At 36.3% G+C, this 25,795-nt stretch overlaps 1 protein-coding gene and 1 long non-coding RNA gene across 3 annotated transcripts; one reads left to right on the top strand and one right to left on the bottom strand.

Annotated features, from left to right (window-relative positions):
- Nucleotides 1-499: 499 nt before the first annotated feature.
- On the bottom strand, nucleotides 500-24,930 carry LOC127088265 (kinesin-like protein KIN-4C). 2 transcript variants are annotated; one of them, XM_051029181.1, is made up of 27 exons: nucleotides 24,352-24,930; nucleotides 24,129-24,275; nucleotides 23,882-24,034; nucleotides 23,548-23,792; nucleotides 23,285-23,424; nucleotides 23,001-23,125; nucleotides 22,613-22,649; nucleotides 22,445-22,536; nucleotides 22,241-22,357; nucleotides 22,049-22,162; nucleotides 21,861-21,944; nucleotides 21,565-21,772; nucleotides 20,793-20,893; nucleotides 20,606-20,704; nucleotides 20,410-20,523; nucleotides 20,221-20,337; nucleotides 19,917-19,997; nucleotides 19,570-19,641; nucleotides 19,097-19,190; nucleotides 18,985-19,016; nucleotides 18,713-18,798; nucleotides 4,445-4,516; nucleotides 4,112-4,339; nucleotides 3,628-3,772; nucleotides 3,349-3,441; nucleotides 2,740-3,228; nucleotides 500-1,392 (listed from the first exon to the last, which is right to left on the bottom strand). In XM_051029181.1, exons 1-27 carry the CDS (start codon nucleotides 24,469-24,471, stop codon nucleotides 952-954), a joined length of 3,846 nt encoding a protein of 1,281 aa, XP_050885138.1. In that variant the 5' UTR covers nucleotides 24,472-24,930; the 3' UTR covers nucleotides 500-951. The 2 variants fall into 2 exon arrangements, with proteins under 2 accessions (XP_050885138.1, XP_050885139.1); XM_051029182.1 differs by having other exon boundaries at nucleotides 20,793-20,890.
- LOC127088266 (uncharacterized) lies at nucleotides 19,170-20,355 on the top strand. The gene is made up of 2 exons (XR_007790159.1): nucleotides 19,170-19,471; nucleotides 19,591-20,355. It is a non-coding gene; the product is annotated as an uncharacterized LOC127088266 (long non-coding RNA).
- Nucleotides 24,931-25,795: the final 865 nt, after the last annotated feature.

Here is a 25,795-nt window from a genome sequence, read left to right as displayed (position 1 = left end):
ATTCAATTAGTCATAACTGTAATTGATATTATTTCCTATTGTATATTCCCTATTTGCATATAAATATACACCATGTGTGATCATATTAGACACACAGAGATACAATTACAATATAGACAAAATATTAACTTACACTAACTAGATTAAACTTAACAAAACTAATACTATTAGTATTGAATATGAATTATTTCTAACTCATTTGAATATAAGAATTATATTTGATGCTCCTCGAATTTCACTACTATAAATGTGATATTTTTTTTTTGGTATGACAAATGATTTTAAGCTCGAACTAGAGCCACAGGAAAGCAACAAGATTAGCTTCCACATATGTACATAATGGATATCCCGAGAGATTTCAAGAAACTATACATGGCAGTATAAAAATCCGGTAGCACAATTAACTTTGGGTTGTTTGTTTTAAGTTTTAAAGAATAATTTTTTCTTTTATATTTTTAAAAATGATTTTATAACACACAACAACAACAACAACAAAAAAAAAAAGGAAACTTCAAATTTAAATTTTATTCAACTATATCCAAATATTGCATGATATTCCTTCTGATAACCAAAAATGACAAAACACGTCTGAAAAAATAAAGAAAAGTCAGTCAGGAAACTATACAAATTTTCATCTTCATTTACAGTGAAAAATAATATGGCAATTTAACAGTAAATATATCTCCCACTTCAGCATAATGAGCCCCCAGCTGATTAGGACATGATTCAAAATACCTATAGCTGCTTCTCCTGCCTTTCATCTGAAATCTTCTCGAGTTCTTGAGCACAACATGCTTAAACAAACAATGTACAATAACCCCCCCAAAAAATCAAGGCAATTCATCTATGTCCCTGTTAGTCTGCTGCAGATCCTAAACATCAAACTAGCCCCCTATGGCCTTTTGGGTATATATACACACATCACCGAAAAGGGTAACAAATTAATATTAATCAGCGCCTGCTGTTCTCTTTCTCCTCCTGTGTTTTTTTCTGTCGTGGCCTTCTTCTATCTTCAAAAACTTCAGGCTCCTTACTGACAGATTCATCAGACTTACCAGAAGCATTCCTGTCCCACAATGGCCCACCACCATTCGATGATGATGCCTTTCGTGCACTCCTTGATATTTTCACAGGTGGGTATGGCTCCACAAAACTACGCTCTGCCCTGGGGGCAGATGCAGCGTATTCCGGTTTAGATTTGGGCAATTTTAGTGGTGTATTGGCAGCATCATTTTGTTCATTGACATTGTTCATGTAAATTTGTTTCTTGGATTTGGGTTTGGTGACTTTGGAGTTCCGTGGTTGCAATGGAGGCGGTGATTGATCCGGAATAAGAATTATAGTGGCTTTCTGCCATTTCTTTTTCTGATTTCCATGAGCATTTGATTTGACCTGCGATGGGTGTACTGCAAATTAGACTGTTGAAGAGTTTACTTTTCTATTCTACTATATTTGTCCATAATATTACACATTAAAAAAAATCACTCGTTCCTAACTAAAAAGTATTTAATTCTATTGTATACAATTTGATAACATGCAGTTTCTTGTGTTATCTATTAAAGATAGTAGTACTATTTATCAAATATACTTTCATTAAAAGACAAGAATAATTTGTATAAAAATCTATTTATGATTGTCAAGACGAGAATTCTTTTATAAAAATCCATTGATGATTAAGTTTTTTGAAAAAAAAATATCATTCTAAAATAGGTTACAATTATGAAGATGTACTTACTAATATTAGAACCATAAAGTTAAATATATAATTATGATCGTGTATATGATGTTTTGGCATTTTTGAAGAGTATATTTACTTATTGTTATTATTTCTTAAAAAATAGAACTTTTATATATATATATATATATATATATATATATATATATATATATATATATATATATATATATATATATATATATATATATATATATATATATATATATATATATATATATATATATATATATATATATATTCAGTCAATAACTCTCTAGTTACTTTTCAACTTTTTATTATAATTGATAAAGTGGTTGTTGACTTTAATTACTTCTAGTAATGTGTAATGGCGAGTATAAAATGTGCGATGGTTCAAAACTTGGCAAGAAAAGATGGGATGCTTTAAATTAAATGAATTTACCTAATGTAAAGAAATATTTTTAAAAAACAAATGCTAACAAGTCTTTTAAGTGTATTGGATTTCTAACTAATATTAGAAAAACAAATTATTGACAATTATGGTTTTTTTAAAATTTATTAATGCATTGAAATAACAATTTTAAATACACCGATCATTTAATACATTTTTTAAGGTATCTATCAAGTCCTACTTTTAACTAATAAAAGACAATTTAGTCTATGAACTATCATTTTCTTATCAATTTAGTCATTAAATGATCAGATCAACTAAAAGGTTCCTAAATTAGGGACTAAATAGTTTGGCGGAAGAATAGCTTAGATATCTTTTAGTTAATTTTAATAATTTATGAACTAAATTGATGAAAAGTGCACGATTCTTCATTTTTAACTTAATAATATGGATGATGTAAATTGACTTTAGGAAAATGTTTAATTGTATTTAATAATCTTAAAACTAGATTATGAAAGAAAAAAAATTAAGACGTGTTTAATTGATAAAATATAGTATAAATCTATTTACTGCGTTAATTTGTAATTATTAAACTCATTAAAAATGAAAGAAATTTTGACTTTTTAGAGTATGAGAAACGAGTAACACTCACCTGTGTGTTTCCTATGTCAGAGAGAGGTTTTCTGGGGTCTTGATCATTGTTTGCCTCGGCAGGCCTATCAGCTAGTGCTTCCTGAAGTAATTCTGCACCTTGAGTAACAAGAAGTGCTTCGGATTGTATTGGCTCATGTGACTCATTTAAGAATGATGCTCTGTTATCACACTTGGTTGCTAGGCAACTGCAAGAACTCCCACAACTATTTCCTACAGTTTTGCACTCGCAGTTTATTGTCTTGCATGCTGAGCTTTTGCTACAAGAACAGCAAATATCTGATGTAGCTTCCCCGCGTGCACCTCCAAGCCTATTACTCAAATTGCCTTTGAAATCTTCTGAACGGCCGCTTTTAGATTTTCTTTTCCCAGCCCTTAATTTTCCTGATTCTTTCCACTCATCATCTGTTTCCTCTGCATCATAATCGTCTGATTCTGTCTCGTCGGATATATCCATGTCCTCCTGTAGAAGGGTAGACTGCTGGAGTTCCTAAAGGTAAAATAAGTAGCAGTTGCGTAAATGATAGCGCCATATGCTCGTAACTGCAGAGATAAAAGCCTTTACAGGCATAGTTGTAGGAGGAGCCAGTAATACTAATATGTGATTTACCTGTTTGCGCAAGTCATAATTTTGACCTCCAACATTCAAGTCAGAATATTCTGAATACCCGGGATATTCTGAGTATCTTTTCAAAGCCGCACACTGCCACAGAGTTCAAGTGATATGGGAAAAAGTTGTTTTTTTAAATAAAATACTAATATAATTGAGGAATCAAAGTGCTAGGATAGTGCTTCAATCTGATAAAGTTTGGGGAGGAGAAAGATTGACAAGTTATTCACATAAAGCTTCATCGGAATGATGCTATCTATACAGGTAACACATACAGACCTGCAAGTTCAGTTTATGAGTAAGCTCAGCATTTATCATTTCCAGCTGTCGAAGTGAGTAACTTAGCCTTACTAGCTTTTCTTTTAGATCTCTTATTTCCATGTCCTTCTCTCTGCAAATTACTTCTTTATCTCGCAATGAACATCTGGGATAGAAAAAGAAAAAAGCCATAGGAGAATGTCGGCCATATCATAACAAAGGGAAAATATTTTGATTGCTTGTGATTTAATAAATATGTATTTAGAGTCCAGTTTAAAATTAAAAACATATAAGTTGAAAGGATTTAACTTCTATACACTGGCGGCCGTTGCACATGCATCCAATTAAATTACAATATGATGCTACTTTTTTATGTTAGTTCGTAAGATATATATAAAAATATCTATTGAGTAATTTGAATGGATCCACATATAAAAAAAAATTTATAGTTTGGTATATGGAAATTAATCTCAAGTTGAAATCATGGGCGCATGCAAGCTAATACCTGGAGGAAGATGCTATATCGAACAAATAGTTCATCAGATTCTTGGCATCAGCAAGGGACCGGACATGGTTCCAACGTCCTTTGCCACTAAAAACCCGTCCCGACTCTTCGGCCTCTGACAACTGGGAAGCCATAGACACTAGAGTTGCGGAAGACGTTGAAAGCATGTTTTCAAGGGCAAAAATCCTAGACTTTCTTGCACCAGAGGACATTGATATGGGGGAATCACTACATTAACAACCAATCAGAGAGTCAAACATGGATTGCCAGAGAAAAAACCTGACATTATGTTGTACAAATTTAAGAAAAAAAGTAACTCAACGGGCAATTCACCTGGTATTGTTTTGCCTCATCAATTCTGCTGCTTCCTTTAACTTGGTCATCTCCTCGGCCATTTTAGCTCTCCTAAAATGAAAACAATGACCACACTGAACAAATAAAAATAATATAAAAGTCTGTATAAAACATACAGAAATAGTGATTCTCCATAGAGAAACTTTAAGCCTCGCTATAAAAGTGTCACGCCAAGTCTGTATAAAACATACAGAAAAGTCTGTATCCGTAATTCAACTCAATTACTATGTTATAGATTTCAATGCAAAAATCAATCATAATTACAAATGCAGAATAAAGTTGATATAAGTTCATCAAATGAACTTATGAAGAAAATATTAAAAGTATCTTTGCAGTATCCGTGGGTTTTAAAGAATAACTTCTGGTATGTTGAAAACCACTTTTACGTGTAAATTTTTCAGAGATTCTTATTTAACTTCTCTATGAGAACTTAACTTACCACGACTTTTTTGCAAGTGAAAACTATAAACAGATTTTGATTAAGAATACCTATAAACTACATGCTATACTTTACAGTGCTGATTACATCAAACAATAGAAATTTGTAAACAAAGGGAATTTAAATTGTCTAGAATTTCCCATTACCACGTCCAAACCCACACTTGCTTACTTGTTGTTGGTGCAAAGGTAGAATATATGATGAATGGAAATATTCTTATTCAGAGAATGATGGCTACAAAAAGGATTAAAAGTTACAATGATTGACACCCTATTTATAAGCCTCTAACAAACTTAAATTTGAATCAAATCTAATATTTAAATCTAATATCTAACAAACTTAAATATGAATCAAATCTAATATTTAAATCTAATATCTAACAAACTTAAATATGAATTAAATCTAATAATTAAATCTAATATCATCCCTTAATTCATATTCCATCAAAACTTGTAACACCAATTCCATCCCTTAATCTGAGAAATTGATCAGTCTTGATAGCTTTCGTCAGAACATCTGCCAACTGCTTCTGAGTGCTACAGTGTACAACTTCTAACACTCCCCTCTGAACTTGATGTCTCAGAAAATGATATTTGGTCTCAATGTGCTTGCTTCTCCCATGCAACACTGGGTTTCTGGCAAGATTGATTGCAGACTTGTTGTCAATCATCAGCTTCAGAGGTTTGTTTACTTTAATCTTCAGATCCTGCAATAGATTCAGAATCCACACAGCTTGGCATGCAGTAACAGCAATCTTACAATTCTTCAGATCAAATCTCTTCAGAAGTTCTAATTCATACTTGAGCTGATGCAAAATAATACCTTTCTCAGAGTATCTGAACTCCATCCCTAGAAAGTATGTCATTTTGCCTAGATCAGTCATTTCGAATTCATTCATCAGAACTTTCTTGAACTTGGCTATCTCTTGTTCAGAACTTCCAGTCTTGTTTCTCTCTATAGCATCAAGTTCTTCTTTCATGGCCTTCAGCCAGAGCTTCTGCTTAAGAGTCTCTTCTGTACTTATGGGTTCAGAGTCTACTAACATGACACACTGAATAACTTCTCCTTCAGAGTCTACTTCAGTGTCTTTCAGCATGTCAAATTCTGCATATCTTCTGGGGATGTTTCTGATTCTTTGTGGTCTCTGAACTTGTTCAGAGTCTTCAACTTCAGAGTTTCTACCTTCAGATGGTTGACTTCCTCTAGAACTTTGACCATCTGAAGGTTCTGGCATATTTCCAAAGTCTGAATTGCCACCAGAATCTGGATTACCATCAGAGTCTGGGTCATCAAAGTCAGGATCATCAGAGTCTGAAACATCAGAGTCTGCAACATCAGAGTCTGGAACATCAGAGTCTGGAACATCAGATTCTGGATCACTATCAGAGTCAGAATCAACGTCAGAATTTACTCCAACCTCAGAAATTCTGAACTCTGACCTTTCTTCAGAAGTTCTAACATCAGAATCAGATTGAGACTTATCCCAATTCCAAACTTCTGATTCCTTCACAATCACATCTCTGCTGAATTCAATTTTATTGGTTTCTGGACAATAGAGCTTGTATGCACCTGTACTGTGGTACCCTATCAGAATCATCACTTTGCTTCTATCATCCAGCTTCTGTCTTCTGGCTTCTGGAACATGTTTATAGCAAACAGAACCAAACACCTTCAGATGACTAACACTTTGCTTATCTCCAGTCCACTTCTGTATTGGAACTATTTCCTTCAACTTCTTCGTAGGACATCGGTTGAGTACATACGTTGCAGTGGCAACAGCTTCTCCCCAGAGCTTCTGAGGAAGTTTCTTCTCCTTTAGCATGCTTCTCACCATATCAAGCAAAGTGCGGTTTCTTCTTTCAGCAAAACCATTGTGTTGAGGGGTATAAGGAGCAGTAACCTCATGCTCAATTCCATTCTCCTCACAGAATTTCTGGAATTCTTTGGAGTTATACTCACCTCCACCGTCAGTTCTAAGAATCTTCAACTTCTGACCACTCTGATTCTCAGCCTTCATTCTGAACTTCTTGAATTCATCAAACACCTCGTGTTTAAACTTAATAAGGGATACCCATGTCATTCTTGTGAATTCATCAACAAATAACACAAAGTATTTATTCCCTCCAATCGATGCTACTGGAAATGGACCACACACATCAGAATGTACAACTCCCAAGGCATGTTTTGCTCTTGGAGCAGTTTCTGACGCAAATGACAATCGTGGTTGTTTTCCTTCCATGCAAACTTTGCATGACTTTTCAGGCTTCTTAATTGCAGGAATTCCATGTACCAACTTCTTTGAATTCAGATGTTTTAAGCTTCTGAAATTCAAATGACCAAATCTTCTGTGCCACAGCTCACTCTCCTTCTCAGCACTTGTTGCACTAAGACATTCTGAGTCTGCAGTTCTGACATTCACCTTGAATGTTCTATTCCTTCCCTGTTCTGACTCCATAATCAACTTCTGATTGCAGTCATACAACTTCAGAAGATTGTCTTTCATGGTAACTGAAAAACCTTTCTCAATTAATTGTCCCACACTCATCAGATTGCTTCTGATGCCAGGTACATACCACACGTTCTGAATCAATGCTGTTTTCCCATTGTTCAGAATCACTCTGACATTTCCCATACCTTCTGCATTAAGATATTTGTCATCAGCACATCTGATCTTTGTCCTCTTTTCAGAGTCCAAGTCAACCAGCCATTTCTTGTTTCCAGTAAGATGATTTGAACAGCCAGTGTCCATATACCACCAGTCTATCAGATCCATATCATCAGATTCAGAGGCCATCAATAGCACAGATTCGTCATCAGAACTTCTGGCTATATTTGCTTCTTCTGATTTTCTCTCCTTGTTTGACCAACAGTCTCTAGCAAAGTGACCAAACTTCTTACAACAGTAACATTGGATCTTCTTCTTGTCATACTTCTCTTTTCCCTTCTGAGCATTCTTTTGTCTATCAGAGGTTGAGCTTTCTGACTTCTGACCACCATCAGATCTTCTCCTGGCTTCTGACTGCTTCTGATACCTCCTATCAGAAGTTGCTTTCAGAGCCTGCTGCTCTACTTCCCTTTCAGAAGTTCTCTCAGTCAAACGCAACTCTTGCGCTTCTAGACTGCTCTGCAGCTCTTCAATTCTCATGGTGCTCAGATCTTTGGAATGTTCTATTGCTACCACAATGTAATCAAATTGACAGGTAAGGGATCTCAATACCTTCTCCATGATTGTTTCTTCAGAAAGAGTTTCTCCACACGCTTTCATCTCATTAGTGATCAGAATCACTCTGGAGATGTATTCAGAAACTTTCTCATTATTCTTCATGTTGAGATTCTCATATTGCTTTCTCAAGGACTGAAGCTTCACCTTCTTCACTGATGCGTCACCACCATAACATCTAACCAGTGTGTCCCACGCAGCCTTTGCTGTCGTTGAATCTGCAATCTTCTCAAACACATTTACATCAACACATTGATGAATGAAGAACAATGCTTTCTGATCCTTCTTCCTTACTTCCTTCTGCGCGTTTTTCTGTTCATCCGTCGCATCTGCTGCTACCGGAACATAACCATCAGTGACAAGATCTAGAACATCTTGAGCACCGAACAGTACACGCATTTGGATCATCCAACGATTCCAGTTTTTACCGTCAAATACTGGAAGTTTGGTGTTCATGTTGCCGTTTCCGTTCATCTTTCTACCTTGCACAGTACACTCAGATTTCTCACACAGTGTTTCCCAACCCACAGAATTAAAATTCTGATCAGATTTTGTTCAAGATTCAACACGAATCTAAGAATCAAAACCAAACACACAAGACCTCACGTTCACTCGTGTTTCCCGTGTTTCCCAATGAATCCGAACCGGAGCTCTGATACCAATTGTTGGTGCAAAGGTAGAATATATGATGAATGGAAATATTCTTATTCAGAGAATGATGGCTACAAAAAGGATTAAAAGTTACAATGATTGACACCCTATTTATAAGCCTCTAACAAACTTAAATTTGAATCAAATCTAATATTTAAATCTAATATCTAACAAACTTAAATATGAATCAAATCTAATATTTAAATCTAATATCTAACAAACTTAAATATGAATTAAATCTAATAATTAAATCTAATACCATCCCTTAATTCATATTCCATCAAAACTTGTAACACCAATTCTTGTAAGCCAAGAAATTAGTAAATAATAAGTCTAGGTTGTCTCATATTTTAGGTTAGAATTGTATGGAGAAGAAGGTATAACGAGCAAATTTAGCATACAAAATACATACAAGGTCAAATAAACCAATATGTACAGTTCAACTGGCTAATACCTACTTAAAAAAAAGGAGAATATAACAATAAAAGCTAGATTTGCAGATTCTTAATGTTATAAAAGGCATGGTTTCCAACATCCTAGTCTTCAAAATTCATACATACTCATAATATATATATATATATATATATATATATATATATATATATATATATATATATATATATATATATTTTAGGAAACTCCGCAACATTTCCTCATAGTCAGATTCGTGGAATAGCGATATAACTGCGGAATAATAACACAATGAAATTGATATCGGCTGCTGCAGACTTTTTATTTACTGGAAATATAAGATACACATTGTATTTAAAAATTTCTTTCACTCAGAGTTTTTCTCACCGGTGTAGTTCTCTAGTTATTGAAAATGCTCTCAAAATTGGAATTAATATTGTTTTGGCTTTGACATCTTATATAGCCAAAGCATTGGATGCATCATCCGTAACCCATTCATTACGGTTCCTATAAAGTGGAAACATCTTCCATTTACTTCTAAATAATAAGAAAACAATGACTTTTTCAACAATCTCCCACTTGAAGATTGACTTCAGTCGGTCTTCACACCTCGATCATGCAGCAGCCTTCTCTGGTATGTTATTCTAGAAGGCCAACTGAAGTTGAGCACAACTTCAGTTTATCAATAGTCACCACTTTTGTCAACATGTCAGTTGGATTCTTACTTCCGAGAATCTTCCTCAACGTTAGTATCTCATCCTCAAGCAGAGTTCTGATGAAGTGATAACAGAGATCAAAGTGCTCCGTTCTAGAGTGGAATGTTGAATTCTTAGCCAAATGTATTGCACTCTGACCGTCGCTGTGCAAAACACTCCTCTCTTGGATGAATCTCAACTCTGTCAACAATCCTTGAAGCCATATCAACTCTTTGCTAGCTTCTGTTACTGCTACATACTCAGCCTCTGTAGTGGATAGAGCAACGATCTTTTGTATCCTCGACATCCAACTAACACTTGTAGTACCAACAGTAAATATGTAGCTGTTGGCGGACCGGCCCTGTGCAAGTGCAGCATGTGCTGCAGCACAGGGCCCCAAATATTAGAGGGTCCAATTTTTTGAAAATTTCAATTTTTGTTCATAAATATTAATAAAAATAAATAAAATATTATTAAAAAAACTCAATAATTGAAAGAAATATTATGATAAAAGCTCAATACATACAGAAATCAAGATTGATCAAAACTCAAAATAATTATAATTAAATTTATTTTTAATTAATACATAATTGTATTTTTGATATATTTTTTTTAATTATTATAATTGTATTTTGAAAAAAAATTGGACCCATTTTTGTAATTAGAACGGGGCCTCCGATATGATTGGGCCGGCCCTGACCGTTGTGACGTCTTCGGTGATCAACTTCACCAGCAAAGTCCGCATCTACATAGCCCTGTACTTTTAATTACCTTTATTAAAGCACAAACATTTCCCCTTAGTGCCTCGTAGATACCTCAATTCATTTCTCAGCTTCTCAATGAGCTTTACCTGGATTTGACATAAACCTGCTTACAACTCCCACTGCATGGCCAATGTCTCGCCTCGTGCATACCATCGCGTACATCAAACTTCCAATGACTGAAGCATACGGAATCTTAGCCATCAATTCTTTTTCTTCCTCGGTCTCTGGGGTCTAGTCCTTTGATAAGTAAAAATGACTAGTTAAAGGTGTGCTAACTGGTTTGGCATTATCCATGTTGAATCTTTGCAAAACAGGTTGATGTACTCCGCCTGAGATAACTGCAAAATTCTTCTTTGCTTATCTCCCGTGATTTGCATTCCATGAATCTTCTTTGTCGGACCCAAGTCCTTCATGTCAAATTCTTTTGACAATTACATCTTCAAGTTTCTGATTTCATCAATATCTGGACCTGCTACTAACATATCATCGGCATAAAGTAATAAAATGATATAATTTGAATGATATCTCTTGAAGAAACAACAGTGGTCGGCATTGCACTTCTGGAAACCTTCCTTGTGCATGAAGCTTTCAAACTTCCTATACCACTGTCTTGGAGCTTGTTTTAGACCATACATGCTTTTCTTTAATCTGCACACCATTTTTTGTTTCCCTTCTTCTGAGAAGCCTTCTGGTTAATGCATGTAGATCTCCTCATCTAAGTCTCCGTGAAGAAACACAGTCTTCACATCCAACTGTTCTAGGTAGAGCTCTTCACTGGCAACAATACTTAACACATATATGATAGCATTGTGCTTCACAACTGGAGCAAAGATTTCAGTGTAGTCAACTCCTTCTTTTTGCTGAAATTCTTTGACAACTAATCGGGTCTTGTATCTCTTGAGCCATCATGGTCCTCCTTCACCCGATACACCCATTTGTTGTGAAGTGCCCTTTTTCCCATAGGTAACTCAGCAAGTTCCCATGTCTGATTGGAGATCAAAGACTTCATCTTGTCTTTTATAGCAAGTTCCCACTTGCTAGCATCTGCGGTCTGACATGTTTCTACATAATCTTCAGGCTCCCCTTCATCTGTCAATAACATGTAGTCCAAGTATCTCCTGTTAGGAACACGAGTTCTAGAAGACCATCTCAATACAGGAGTTGGAGTTTGAGGCTCTGATATGTCAGGCTGCTGCTCACTGCCTTGTTCAGTTGTTTCCTCTAGTTGAGGATTATCAACTATAGGACTTTCTGGTACACCGTCCACCTCTGCATAAACTGGCCCACTCGAATCTAAGTTGATGGCACCTATATTCTATTTGTCCTTGTACATCACTTTTTCATTGAAGATCACATCTCTACAGCGGATCATCTTTTTGTTTTTGTTGATATTTGTAAATATAGTATTAAGAATATTTGTATATCGAATAGTCTCACATCGACTATATCATGTAATTAGTTATAATCTCTTTATATATAATAAAGTCTCCGTAGTGCTTTTCAAAACACACGGTTTATTCAAATGTCTCTTAGTCTCTTGTATTTCAACATGGTATCGAGAGCCTGCTAAGAGGCAATTCTTTCTTCGTCGTGCTTTACCCGGTTGACCCACTGTCTTCCGGTGAGAATTTTTTTTTTTGCAAACCGTGTCATCACTCCGGTTTGCCTCTCACTTTTCAAAATTCTCCGGTAACCTACCAGTAGAAGTGCCTCTTCCGATCCATCCGTTCCCCACTTTTCATCGGCAGAAACCTCTGCACGTGACAGCACGTCCAACGGCCGATCCCGACAATTTTTCCACCGCTCCACTCTCCATAGGGCAATTGTTTCAGGTCCGATATTCATGGCTATTCCTCATAACTTTACACCAAACTACGATGATTTCCTCAGGTGGTATCATAATTATCAAAACTTAGATTCTACTGCTTCGGTAGCACACACTGGTAATTCATCTGCTTGTCTACCTCAATCATCTTCTCTTGGATCTTGGACCCTTGATTCTGGTGCATCTGATCATGTTACCGGTAATAAAAATCTTTTCTCTTCCCTCTCTACATCCGATTTCTTACCTACTATAACTTCTGCCAATGATTCTCAAACCCGATCTGAAGGGATTGGTACTGTTCAAATTCTTTCTTCTCTCTCGGTTACTTATGTCCTTTATGTACCTAGTTGTCCATTTAATTTACTTTCAGTCAGTCGTTTAACTCGTTCTCTTAATTGTAGTGTCACCTTCACTAATAATAATGTCACCCTGCAGGATCGGAGTTCGGGACGGACGATTGGTGTCGGATGTGAGTCTCAAGGCCTTTATTACCTCTCAGTGTCATCTCAGACATGCTCAGCCCAAGATTCTCCACTCACTATTCATGCTCAGTTAGGTCATCCCAATCTTTCCAAATTACATAAGTTGGTGCCAAATTTATCGAATGTATCTAATTTACATTGTGAGTCGTGCCAGCTAGAGAAACACATTCGTGGTCAGTTTCCCAATCGAGTCAATAAACGAGCTTCGTTCCCTTTTGCTTTAGTTCACACCGATGTTTGGGGTCCCTCGCGTATTGTCTCTACTCTTGAGTCTAGGTATTTTGTCACCTTTATTGATGATTTTTCACGTTACACGTGGTTATTTTTAATGAAGAATAGATCTGAATTATTTTCTATTTTTGAACAATTCTATCAAGAAATAAGAACTCAATTCAGTATGTCTATCCGTACCTTAAGAAGTGACAATGCCCGTGAATATTTATCCCAACAATTTCAGAATTTTATGCCATGCAATGGTATTCTCCATCAAACATCTTTCCCTCACACACCTCAACAAAACGGGGTAGCCGAACGCAAAAATCGGCATCTTGTAGAAACCACTCGAACCCTACTTTTCCATGATAATGTTTCACTTCAGTTTTGGGAGGATGGTGTGCTAACGGCATGTTACCTTATAAATCGCATGCCCTCGTCTGTCCTTAACAATAAAACCCCTCATTCAATCATTTTTCCCAATTCCCCACTTCACCCAATTCCTCCCCGAGTCTTCGGGTCCACATGTTTTGTACACAATCTCTCTCCTGGTCTTGATAAACTCTCAGCTCGATCACTACTTTTCCATGGTAATGTTTCACTTCAGTTTTGGGAGGATGGTGTGCTAACGGCATGTTATCTTATAAATCGCATGCCCTCGTCTGTCCTTAACAATAAAACCCCTCATTCAATCCTTTTTCCCAATTCCCCACTTCACCCAATTCCTCCCCGAGTCTTCGGGTCCACATGTTTTGTACACAATCTCTCTCCTGGTCTTGATAAACTCTCAGCTCGATCACTAAAGTGTGTCTTTCTTGGTTATCATCGATCCCAAAAAGGTTATCGTTGTTATTCACATACTCTACAACGATACCTAGTATCGGCCGATGTTACCTTCTTCGAGTCGGTTCCATATTTTGAGTCCAGTCACGTAATCCAGAATCCACTCAAGAAAGTACTCTCATACCTTTTCCGACAGTTATTAATGTCCCACCTACCATTATCCCCCATCAATCTAGGGCTCTTGACCCACCCGCTTCTCGACCACTTCAAACATATCAGCGTCGTCACCCATCGCCTGTCATCCCTGTCCCTGAAGTCATACCTGTCTCTGAGGTCATACATGTCCCTAAGGTCATTGAAGACTCTCCTCCGACGCCTCCGCCATCACCAGATCTGATCCTGCAACCTGAGTCCGATCTTCTGATGCCCTTCGAAAAGGTATACGTTAAACACGAAATCCTTCTCCACATTATATTGATTTATGTTATCATCGTCTTTCTCCTTTGCAGTATACTTGTTTGTCTTCTTTGTCTTCTGTTTCTATTCCTAAAATTCAAGGTGAAGCATTATCTCACCCTGAGTGGAGGCAAGCAATGATTGATGAAATGTGTGCTCTTCAAAACAATGGTACCTGGGAACTGGTTCCTCTATCCCATGGGAAATCTTTAGTAGGTTGTCGTTGGCTTTATACAGTGAAGGTTGGTTCAGATGGTAAGATTGATCAATTTAAAGCTCGCTTGGTAGCCAAAGGATACACTCAGATTTTTGGATTGGATTGTAGTGATACCTTCTCGCCTGTAGCCAAGATGACATCTGTTAGACTTCTTCTAGCCATTGCAGCCATTCGACATTGGCCTCTTCATCAACTTGACATAAAAAATGCTTTTTTACATGGTGATCTTGACGAGGAAGTATATATGGAGCAACCACCTGGATTTGTTGCTCATGGGGAGTCATCGAATATGGTGTGTAGGTTACACAGGTCTCTTTATGGTCTTAAGCAATCTCCGAGAGCTTGGTTCGGCAAATTCAGCATTGTAGTACAACAGTTTGGTATGGTCCGTAGTGAAGCTGACCATTCTGTTTTTTTATCGTCACTCAGCCCAAGGGTGTATTTATCTTATTATGTATGTAGATGATATTGTCATAACTGGTAGTGATCAGCAGGATATACTCCAGTTAAAGCAACATCTCTAGAATCAATTTCAGACAAAAAATCTTGGTAAACTTTCCTATTTCTTGGGTATTGAGGTAGCCCAATCTAAAGATGGTTTGGTGATTTCTTAGCGAAAATATGCTATGGATATTTTGGAAAAAACAGATTTGTTGAATGCTAAACCAGCTGATACTCCTATGGATCCAGGTGTCAAACTACTACCCAATCAGGGGGAGCCTCTATCTGACTCAGGAAGGTATAGAAGATTGGTTGGAAAGTTGAATTATCTCACAGTCACTCGTCCAGACATTTCTTTTGCAGTTAGCGTGGTAAGTCAGTTTTTAAACTCCCCTTGTCAGGAACACATGGATGCTGTTATCCGGGTTCTGAGATACATCAAATGTTGCTCCAGGAAAAGGTCTAGCGTATGAAAATAAAGGACATACTCAGATAGTTTGATACTCCGATGCTGATTGGGCAGGATCACCCATTGATAGACGATCCACCTCTAGGTATTGTGTACTTGTTAGAGGAAACCTTATATCTTGGAAAAGTAAGAAACAAAACGTAATTGCAAGATCAAGCGCCGAGGCAGAGTATAGGGTCATGACAATGGCAACATGTGAACTTATTTGGTTAAAACAGTTGCTCAAGGAACTTCAAATTGAAGAAACAAAACCAATGACACTTATTTGTGATAATCAAGCCGCATTGCACATTGCTTCAAATCCAGTCTTCCATGAGAGGACCAAACATATTAAGATAGACTGTCACTTTGTCAGAGAGAAAATCGAATCAGGTGACATCGTCACAAACTTTATCAACTCTAATGATCAATTGGCAGACGTGTTTACAAAATCTCTGCGAAGCCCCAGAACTAATTATATATGTAACAAGCTTAGTGCATTTGACTTATATGCCCAAGCTTGAGGGGGAGTGTTGATATTTGTAAATATAGTATTAAGAATATTTGTATATCGAATAGTCTCATATCGACTATATCATGTAATTAGTTATAATCTCTGTATATATAATAAAGTCTCCGTAGTGCTTTTCAAAACACACGGTTTATTCAAACGTCTCTTAGTCTCTTGTACTTCAACAGTTTTCATCATCCCATAGGCGATAGCCAAATTCATCGTCACCATAACCGATGAAAGTGCACTTTTTTTATTTGGGATCAAGCTTATTCCTGCCATGATCACTAATGTGCACATATGCTACACAATCGAAAACTTTAAGATGTGAGAGTTTTACCTCTTTTCCGCTTCATACCTCTTCTAGTATTCTAAGCTTCAATGGTACCGATGGACCTCAGTTGATTAAGTAAGCTGATGTGTTGACTACCTTTGCCCAGAACTGCTTCGGTAAGCCTGACTGCACACGTAAGCTTCTGGCCTCTTTCAGTCAACGTTCGATTCATACGGTTAGCTACACCATTCTATTGAGGCGTCCCCGGCACAGTCCTCTCCATTCTGATTTTGTGCTCATAGCATAAATTCTTGAAGTTGGTGTCTACATATTCACCACCATTGTCAGTTCAGAGCTTTTTGATCTTCAATCCGGTCTCGTTTTCTACCATCGCTTTCCACACCTTGAAAGCCTCAAATACGTCAGACTTATATTTCAGAAGGTATACCCATACCTTTCTGGAATGGTCATCAATAAAAATCACGAAGTATTTCTTCCCACCAATAGATGAGACGATAGTTAGACCCCAAGCATCAGAGTGGACAAGCTCGAGTCTTTCCTTCTTTGGGGTTCTCCCACTTGTCTGAAAGCTAACTCGCTTCTGCTTTCCAAGTATCCAGTCTTCGCACATGTCAATTTCTATTGACTGAAAACCCGATAGTTTTCCATTTAAGTGCATGACCTTCATCCCTTTCTCACTCATATGGCCTAGTCTTTGGTGCCATAGATTGGGACTTTCATTTGTTGCAACTGCAATCAAATGACATGCTTCAGCTGTCTTGTAAAGAGTACCACTCTTTTGAGCAACTGTCATTGCACCTTTTGAAATCTTTCAATGATCTCCATGGAAGATTGTTGTGTAGCCATCACTGGCCAACTGGCCTACTGAGATTAAGTTCTTGGTCAGGTCAGGAATGTGTCTGACATTCTTCAGCTCCCAAATAGACCGGTTCAACTTGATCTTCACTACACCTTTTCCCACAATCTCACAAGATTGTTCATTACCAAGGTAAACTTTACCGAGGTTCCCAGGGACATGATTTTCGAAGAACTGTTTCTGTCAAGTTGCGTGAAAGGATGCTTCAGAGTCTAACACCCAAGACTCTTCCTTGCTATCCAAAGAACATATCAACGCATCACCTCCTCCTGAGGTTGAAGCAATGTTTGCCTCATCTTTCGCCTCCTGATTCTTCGGTGCACTCCTGCATTGATTTTTATAGTGTCCGATCTTTCCGCAATTCCAACACTCGATAGTCTTCGAGCTGTTAGAACTATGATGATTTCTGGACTTTGATCGTCTCACCTTTGATTTGCTGCGTTCGCTTCCTCTGGTTGAACTTCTACCTCTTGACTTTGTATGCAATACTGAAGAGGTTGATGATTCACCCGACTCTCTCTGTCGGATCTCTTCATTGAGAACTAAATCACGAACATCATCAAATTTCAACTTGTTGCTTCCCAACGAGCTACTCACGGCTGTGACTATAGCATTCCAACTTTCTGGCAGGGAAGACAAGAGTATCAAAGCCCGTACTTCTTCATCAAAGTCGATTCCAACTGAACTCAATTGGGTTGTAATAGTGTTGAGTTCGTTCAGATGTTGTGCCGTTGGCGCACCTTCTGTCATCCGTAAGTTGAACAACGCCTCAATAAATGAACTTTGTTTGAGGCCAACGGTTTTTCGTACATGCTGGAAAGAGCCTTCATAAGATCAGTCGTAATCTTTTCTTTTGCAATGTTGAAAGCAACATTACGGGATAACGCCAATCGAATGACTCCAAGAACTTTTCTATCGAGAAGGGTCCAGGCACCGTCCTCCATTGTCGCTGGTTTCGTGCCCGAGAGGTTCATGCATACCTTTCTGATACAAATGATCCTCTATTTGCATCTTCCAAAAGCTGAAGTCCGCACCATCGAACTTCTAAATTTTCACCTTCCCTTCGTCTGTTGCCATCGCTCCCACTCGATTCTGACTCCTTTGGATCGCTTCTGAAACGGAAAGAACCAACCAGCTCTGATACCAGTTGTTAGAAAATTACACAACATTTCCTCATAGTCAGATTCGTGGAATAACGATATAATTGAAAAAGTCATTGTTTTCTTATTATTTAGAAGTAAATGGAAGATGTTTCTATTTTATAGGAACCGTAATGAATGGGTTACGGATGATGCATCCAATGCTTTGGCTATATAAGATGTCAAAGCCAAAACAATATTAATTCCAACTTTGAGAGCATTTTCAATAACTAGAGAAATACACCAATGAGAAAAACTCTGAGCGAGTGAGAGAAGTTATTAAATACAATGTATATTTTATCTTTCCAGTAAATAAAAAATCTGCAGCAGCCCATATCAATTTCTATATATATATATAACGTACTGATTTTAGAAAATCTCAAAGTATATAGGGAACTTACTCTTGAATTTGACGTTCATATTCGGAACGAACTTCATGCACTCGGACAGTGACTTCAAGCTCATGCTCAATTGCCTTCACCAAAGCCTTTCAAAGAGAAAATTGTGTGTGAAGTAGCAGATACCAAAACAAAGACATCCACTCATTATAGCATGCCTAAAACTACGATACATAGTCTAATGAGAATGCCAAGAAGTGAGAGGAATAATCTACACCAATGTTTACTAAACAATTTAGTCGCGATTTAAAAAGTCATCATAAAGTTACTAGTACCTGAACTCCAGGACCACTCCCTCCTCCAACACCTATGCATAAAACAAGTTTACAGTTATTAGTATGCTCACAAAATAGGAAAAAGTACTACATGCCCAATAAGTCTCCTAACCCATAGTTTCACGTGAGGAAGCCCTTCTAGATTCTAGAAGTTCTTTCAGCCTTTTTGTGGCCATGGAAGCTTCTTCGCTCTTCCTTTGCAATACCTGCGTTAAATATATAAAAAAGTGGGATGAACGACATAAAATAGACCACAACAACTGATAGGATGCTGAGTCCAGGCCTTAGTCTAACAAGAGTTAGTTAGGATATTTCCTTAATTTTAGGGAATATTCTGGTATGAAAGAGAGGGAATGGGATTAGAGAAGGCATTCAGAAAGTTTGTTAGAAAACAGTTAGGAGAGATTTCTCTCTGGTTTAGGAGCTTAGCTCTGGATTAGGAGTTCATAGAACTCTGGTTTACTTTTCTTTTTCCGTTTTCACCATGGTAGAGCTTTTGAGCTCATTTTTACATTTAATAGTATACAATTTGGTTATCTTGATTTTATGGGTTCTATCAGCAACAAGTGATTTAAATTAACTTACCATCTTTTGTCTCTGATTCAGGGCTAGCAACTTGTGCATCTCGTATTCGTTCCTTCTGCCTTCTTTCTTAAGCTGGTAATAAATCAAAATATGCATCAGAAGGCTTGTTACCATCTTTCATAACTAATTCGTTTGTTGAAACAATGTTTTGTTAAGGATGTCATATGCTTTCTGAGACTAATAAGAGTGATTCCCTTGTCCCTCCACTAGTAGGAGTCAAAGTATAGATGAGACCAACATCTAATGGGAATTATAATTCTAGAAGTTAAGAAATAATTACTCTCCATATAACACTATAGAGATTGTTATAAAAGAAGGTTACGGGAAGTTTTCCCTTGTGCATTGACCTGGAGAACTTCTTTTTCACGAGAAACTTTCCATAACCGAAATTGTTCAGACTCCTGCTTAATCTTATTCTGAAGATGAACCTAAAGAAAAGAAACCATCAACCATGAGTAACAACCAAAAAGGATTAAGGAAATAATTGGTTCCTCAGTGGCACCACAAGGCAGAGAGAGGCTACATATTGAGATCTGCAAAATCACTGCAAATTAGCATTGAGATGCAAGAATGACTAATTCAACTCGGATTCAAACATGATATAGAAAAAGTTCAACTCTGCATGTATATAGTGTCCCATGATAATTGCACCTTTTGGGCTTTAATTCTTTGGATCTCATCTTGAAGTTGTTTTGTAGCCTCATCAGTCTTCTGTTTTTGTTTCAAGGCTTGAGTCTGAGCTTCTTGTTTTTTCTTCAGTTCAGATACCTGTAAAGCAATTAGTCAGTTTATGACTTTGAGTAGCCATTCAGTACTTACACACTCCAAATAACAGTTTACCTGTGCTTCAAGAGAATTCCATTTTTGAAGGTAATCTTGCTTTAACTTTTGAGCACCGTCATCAGATGTGGATGAAATATTTGTGAGATTGAACTTAAGTTTCTCAATTTCTTTCTACCAACAATATGCAAAAGACGTCATTAATACAGTGTCTTTTAAAATGTATGAGAACCTAGAGATCATATAACAGACCTACCTGCAAAATTTTCTTTTCTTGTTCCATCTCAAGGAGTTTCTTTTCATAATGATGCCTGATAATGGAAGTATCAGAATTACTATACAACTTCATTTCAGCCTTCAACCAGAGGGAAAAAAGTAGAAACGTATCAGAAATATAATCATATCCCCACAATACAGTACAAATAGATAACAGAAACTTTTACCTCCTTTTGTTCAAGGTTCCTATCCAATTCTTTGAGCTCTTTATCCAACTTTTCTTGAAGAGACGAGTGTTCTAGCTCTTTTTCATCATCTTCCATATCTTCTGTAAACAAATTATAGGTGTTCAAAAATATAAACCCTTTGTTATTTAGGATGAAATGCCAATTTACAACGTAGTAGGCTAAATCATAAATAAATAAATAAGGAAGAAGAATGTGCAAATGTTTCAAGGGAAGAGCAATGGTGTAATAGTTGAAATGGTTGGCATGTGACTATGACATACACATTCCAATGGTGAGATTAGTATCTTGTAAGTGCAAGAGGTAAGACTACCTACAATAGGCCACAGTTAGTTTAACACTTCCCTAAACCCAACATAGCAGCAGTTTTCTGACACCAAGTTGCCGTTTTTTTAAGAGTTTCAAATGTTGCAGCAGAATCTATTAGAACCCATGAAGTCATCTTATATATTTAATAGTTGGATCTTTTTCAACCAAACAAATAAGTCTAGAGCAATATTTTTAGCATCAGCCAGAGGCATTGATATAATTAACACTCAATGAAGAGTTATAACTATCTCAAAATCTCCTTTTGTCAGGCCTATTTTATACTTTCTCTCCCTTTCTTTCTCTTTTCTGTGGCATCAAATTTCCAACTTTTTCTCTATTCCTTTTTTTATCTTGCTCTTCTCAATATTGTTCTCAGACTACTTTTTAATCATAAAAGATCACCATGCTACAATACTTCACTAAATCAAATTTTCCAACGTATTACCTGGTAATTCCCCAGCTTTGGCATTACAATCAGACGGAAACTCATCACCATGATTGAATAAAGCATCCTTTAACCCATATTCATCATCATCATAATCAGCACATTCAACAAGATGGCTAGAACTCATGGATTTTGGGGATTTCAAACGTAGCAATTCCCTTTCCAGAATTTGGATCTTTGACACATAAGATTTCACTAGATCATAATCCTAAAAATCGATTCAGAATGTGTTTCAGTCATGCATTCATTTCTGAATATTATTACCACACATTAACAAAGACTTAACGCAGTCAAACCTGATTTGAATTTGAGTCAACCTCATCCCATGAGTTACCGTTTCGAACTGATTCTATTTTCAGAATCAGTCTGTCTCTTTCAACCTAAAAATATTTTAAACACCTTAAGTGAAGCTCAAGCACTTCAAATAAAAAACACAGAATTTATTATAACTGATGAGGAAAAACATAAAGAATCAAAAGAAGACCTGGGCATCAAGAGCTCGTTGTACGAAACTCTCGGAAGTTACTTGCTGCCTTTTTAGCTCCTGCTTTAGTTCGGCATTACTTGCTTCGAGTAAGGATATTTTGTGTTTAAGAATCTGAAAAATTGAAGAAAATAATCAAAGGACAATAGAAATATATGAACACATCTAAATCTTTCTAAAATAAGGATGTACCTGAATCTCATCAAATGGTCCACTTGCATCGCCTCTGTAAAATAGAAGCTCAGCTTGCAACTGCTCAATTTGATTCCGCATTGTCTGCACTTGAGCGGCCACTGGATCACGATTAATCTGAAACAAGAAAATTCAAATTGTCAAGAAAGAAAGACCAGCGGCTCGCACAGAGAAGAGTATGATGACAGAGTATACAACACTTACAGTTGCCTTGTTCTGAATGTTTCGAGCACGGTTTGAGTATTTTAAAGTGTTCAGTGTCTCTTCAGCATTTGAGTCAGCAGGACTAACACATGCTGTAACATACCTAACAAGTAAGAAAATAGATGTAATGATAGAAAGTACCAAACTATCACAACTTTCTCATCATACCTATCATCACTGTTTTGCTGTTTCCTCCAAGAGAATCCTACATATACATCATCCAATTATATATCATGATAAGATATCAACTCATGTTGTAGGGATTTTATAAATACTGTAATCAAAGCTTTGTAGTAACATGTGGCTGTAATACATTGTACCCGTGTTGGACTTGTTTAAATGTTTTTATATCCTAGACAGAATGATGAAGCACACTCCAACAATGCACAAATGCATGAGTAAACTTTAATATGCAAGATGTGCTTTTACGATCCATTTTACTTACATTATATTACATTGTTGAAAGAATTATCCATGTACTAGTAGGCAAGATAGGCTATGGAGTAAAAGAAATTAAACATAAGACTTGTTTTACTTCAACAAAATATGCACAAACCTGCAAAAGTCGTGTTAATTTGCTATCACGGTAAGGCACGTGTCCTCCTTCTTTTCGCTTTTTTTCATCTCCCAAAGCACTAATTACGTTTCCAAGCGCCAATAAACCCTTGTTGATATGAATTCCTAATCAATTAATAAATTGATTATTAAATAACATAGAGAAAGAACTTATCTAGCAGCAAAAAGGCATTATTAATTGACTAAAATTTCAAAATACATAATATATTAACAATTTTATCCCTAACCATGTAATCAAATTGTATCACTGACAAACATAAATACCTTCTTTTAAACGCATGCCATCTGCACCAGTTCGTTTTGCACGTTCAGAGCCAGCTAGGTCCACTAAATGAAATTTGGCACATAAGATATCATCACCCTTCTTTTGCTCCATAGTGATTGTGAATATAGCATGTGAGCGACTAGTCAAAACGTACAAACCAAACAATTAATATTCCATCAATTTGTTTCATATAGTACATACTAAGTCAGTATAAAAAATAGCCACAAATCCAAAAAATGTGGATTTGTTGTTAACATTTTACCTCGATTGACTATTCATATTAGTACTCCCTGTTGCACGTGACAATGAACCACTTGAAAGATAGGATGCCATTTCTTCTTTTGTTTTAACTTCGGGCTCAGCCACACCAGCAAGTGTTATTCCTCCATGTAATGTTTCTCTGATTTGTATAGGAACTCTGTTAGGCAGAGTGATCTTTGTAGCCGATGTTACTTCTCCTTTAGAAACATTGGGATCAAGCAAATCATAAACCTCTTCCTTGAATATCTGTAATTTTTTAGCAGTTCCAGTCTTAAAATATTGATCTCAATTGATGATAACAGAAAAATCCCATAACAGATGACACTGTAGCTCACCTCAATAAACGATACTCTAATACAAAACTCTGTAGAGTTCTTCATAGTCTCAACTCTTTTGAATATGGTCTCCATGACCTTGGGTATAATTCCACCACTACTTCTGTCTCCATTATAATCCGTCCCCATAGTGTATGTTTTCCCAGAGCCAGTCTTCCAAAATGAGAGGGAAAATACTCTATTACAATTCGCAACAAAATTCTAGACTACAGTTAACAAATTTACAAGCAACATTTGAAAATTATACCTGACCATACGCAAGAACCGTAGCATTATATGCATTGAAGAGTGCATCGACTAGCGGTGCGACACAATCATCGTATATTGCAGATGATGATTGTCCTGTGCTACCATATAGATAATCATACGTGAACGAATGAGATCCTATTTGCACCTATCAATTAAACACAGCAATGCATGAATTCCATGATAATTTTCAAAATTCAAACAAAATAGAAACAATGCAGCACCTGAGGTTCGCCGGGAACAACAGAGATACAATCGGTGCAACCAATGAGAAGCTCCGGTGTGATCAGAGGACGAATGTTGACGGCAACTCGTACGCTTTGTGCGGAATCTGCGTTCTCCATCTATGGAAACCCTAAAACCGCAACTGGAATGCGAAAATCAAAACGGCATTGGATTGATCATGGATCTTTGAGCTTGTGAGATTACTGATTGAATGAAACTGAACGAGATTTGTTGTTTAACTAAGTTAATTGTGCAATGAGATGAAGGTTGAAGATGGAGGAGAATGAAAAATCTGCGTTCGCGATGGAGAAAGAAGAGAACGCGAAGGGGGGTTTACGTTTTTGGAAGAGATATTTGAGTAACGGGAACGTGTGGTGTATTGAACTGCATGGGAGAAAAAGGCGCTTGGGTGTAATTCAAATACAGAATAGGATGATCACGCGCGTCGCGCGTGTAAATGAAAGTACTAATAATGGTATATCTTCTTCAACTTTGATCACCGACGAAGTGAATCTGTTTTCGACTCTTTGTTCAATTCATTATGCTTTGTCGTGTCTTAGTGGAAGGCCGGCAGTGGCCGTAGAGGAAGGTGACACGTAAAAGTGGTTGAGTTGTGAAAGAGGAAAAACGTGAGGAGGTACCGAAAAAGCAATTAAAAGTTGGTTTTTTTTAAAAATTGTTATTGACTAATTACATTTTACCCTTCTAGAAATGGAAGGGATTACATTTCAGAATATGTAAACTATTGTGATACCGCGTATTTATTTTTAAAATAGGATAAAAATATTTTTACAAAATTATTTTATAAAAAAGTTTATTATTTTTAAAAGAAAATAATTTTTTCATAAATAAAAATATTTTGATCAAAAGATAATTTATTCTCATTTAAAAAAAAATTAGGGTATACCTGAATTAATGGAATGAAATGAAATAAATAATTAAAAATTGATGGAATGATATGTTCCGCTCCACTTCACTCCACTTCCTTCCGCTCCTTTCCGCCTCATTCGTTTTACCGTATTCAAACATAGTCTTAAGGTTGACTCATTAATCTATTAATAACATATATTAGTGAAAGTACTTAGTTTTTCATATATTATCTTTAAAAATATTGTATTTTAAATTAAACATAATTTCAAAATAAAAAATATTATTAACATAAATAATTTTAAAACAACATATTTTTTTCGTATTTAGATTCATATTAAAATATATTTATTTTAGTTTCTTTAATTATACAAAAAAATATAATAACACATGCGTTTGCACGAATTATGATCGGGATACTTGTGTGTTTGCACGAATACTGATGTGTTACATGCATTTGTTTTTAAAAAATAATAAGAATGAAAAGAAAAAAAATTGATTAACCAAAAGAGTTTATTATTTTTAAAAGAAAAATATACTTTCATCTATATAATTTTTCATATATAAAAATATTTT

Source organism: Lathyrus oleraceus, chromosome 5 (genome assembly GCF_024323335.1).
Source record: "Lathyrus oleraceus cultivar Zhongwan6 chromosome 5, CAAS_Psat_ZW6_1.0, whole genome shotgun sequence".
Lineage (NCBI taxonomy): Eukaryota > Viridiplantae > Streptophyta > Magnoliopsida > Fabales > Fabaceae > Lathyrus > Lathyrus oleraceus.
This window is presented reverse-complemented; position numbering and strand designations above follow the sequence as displayed.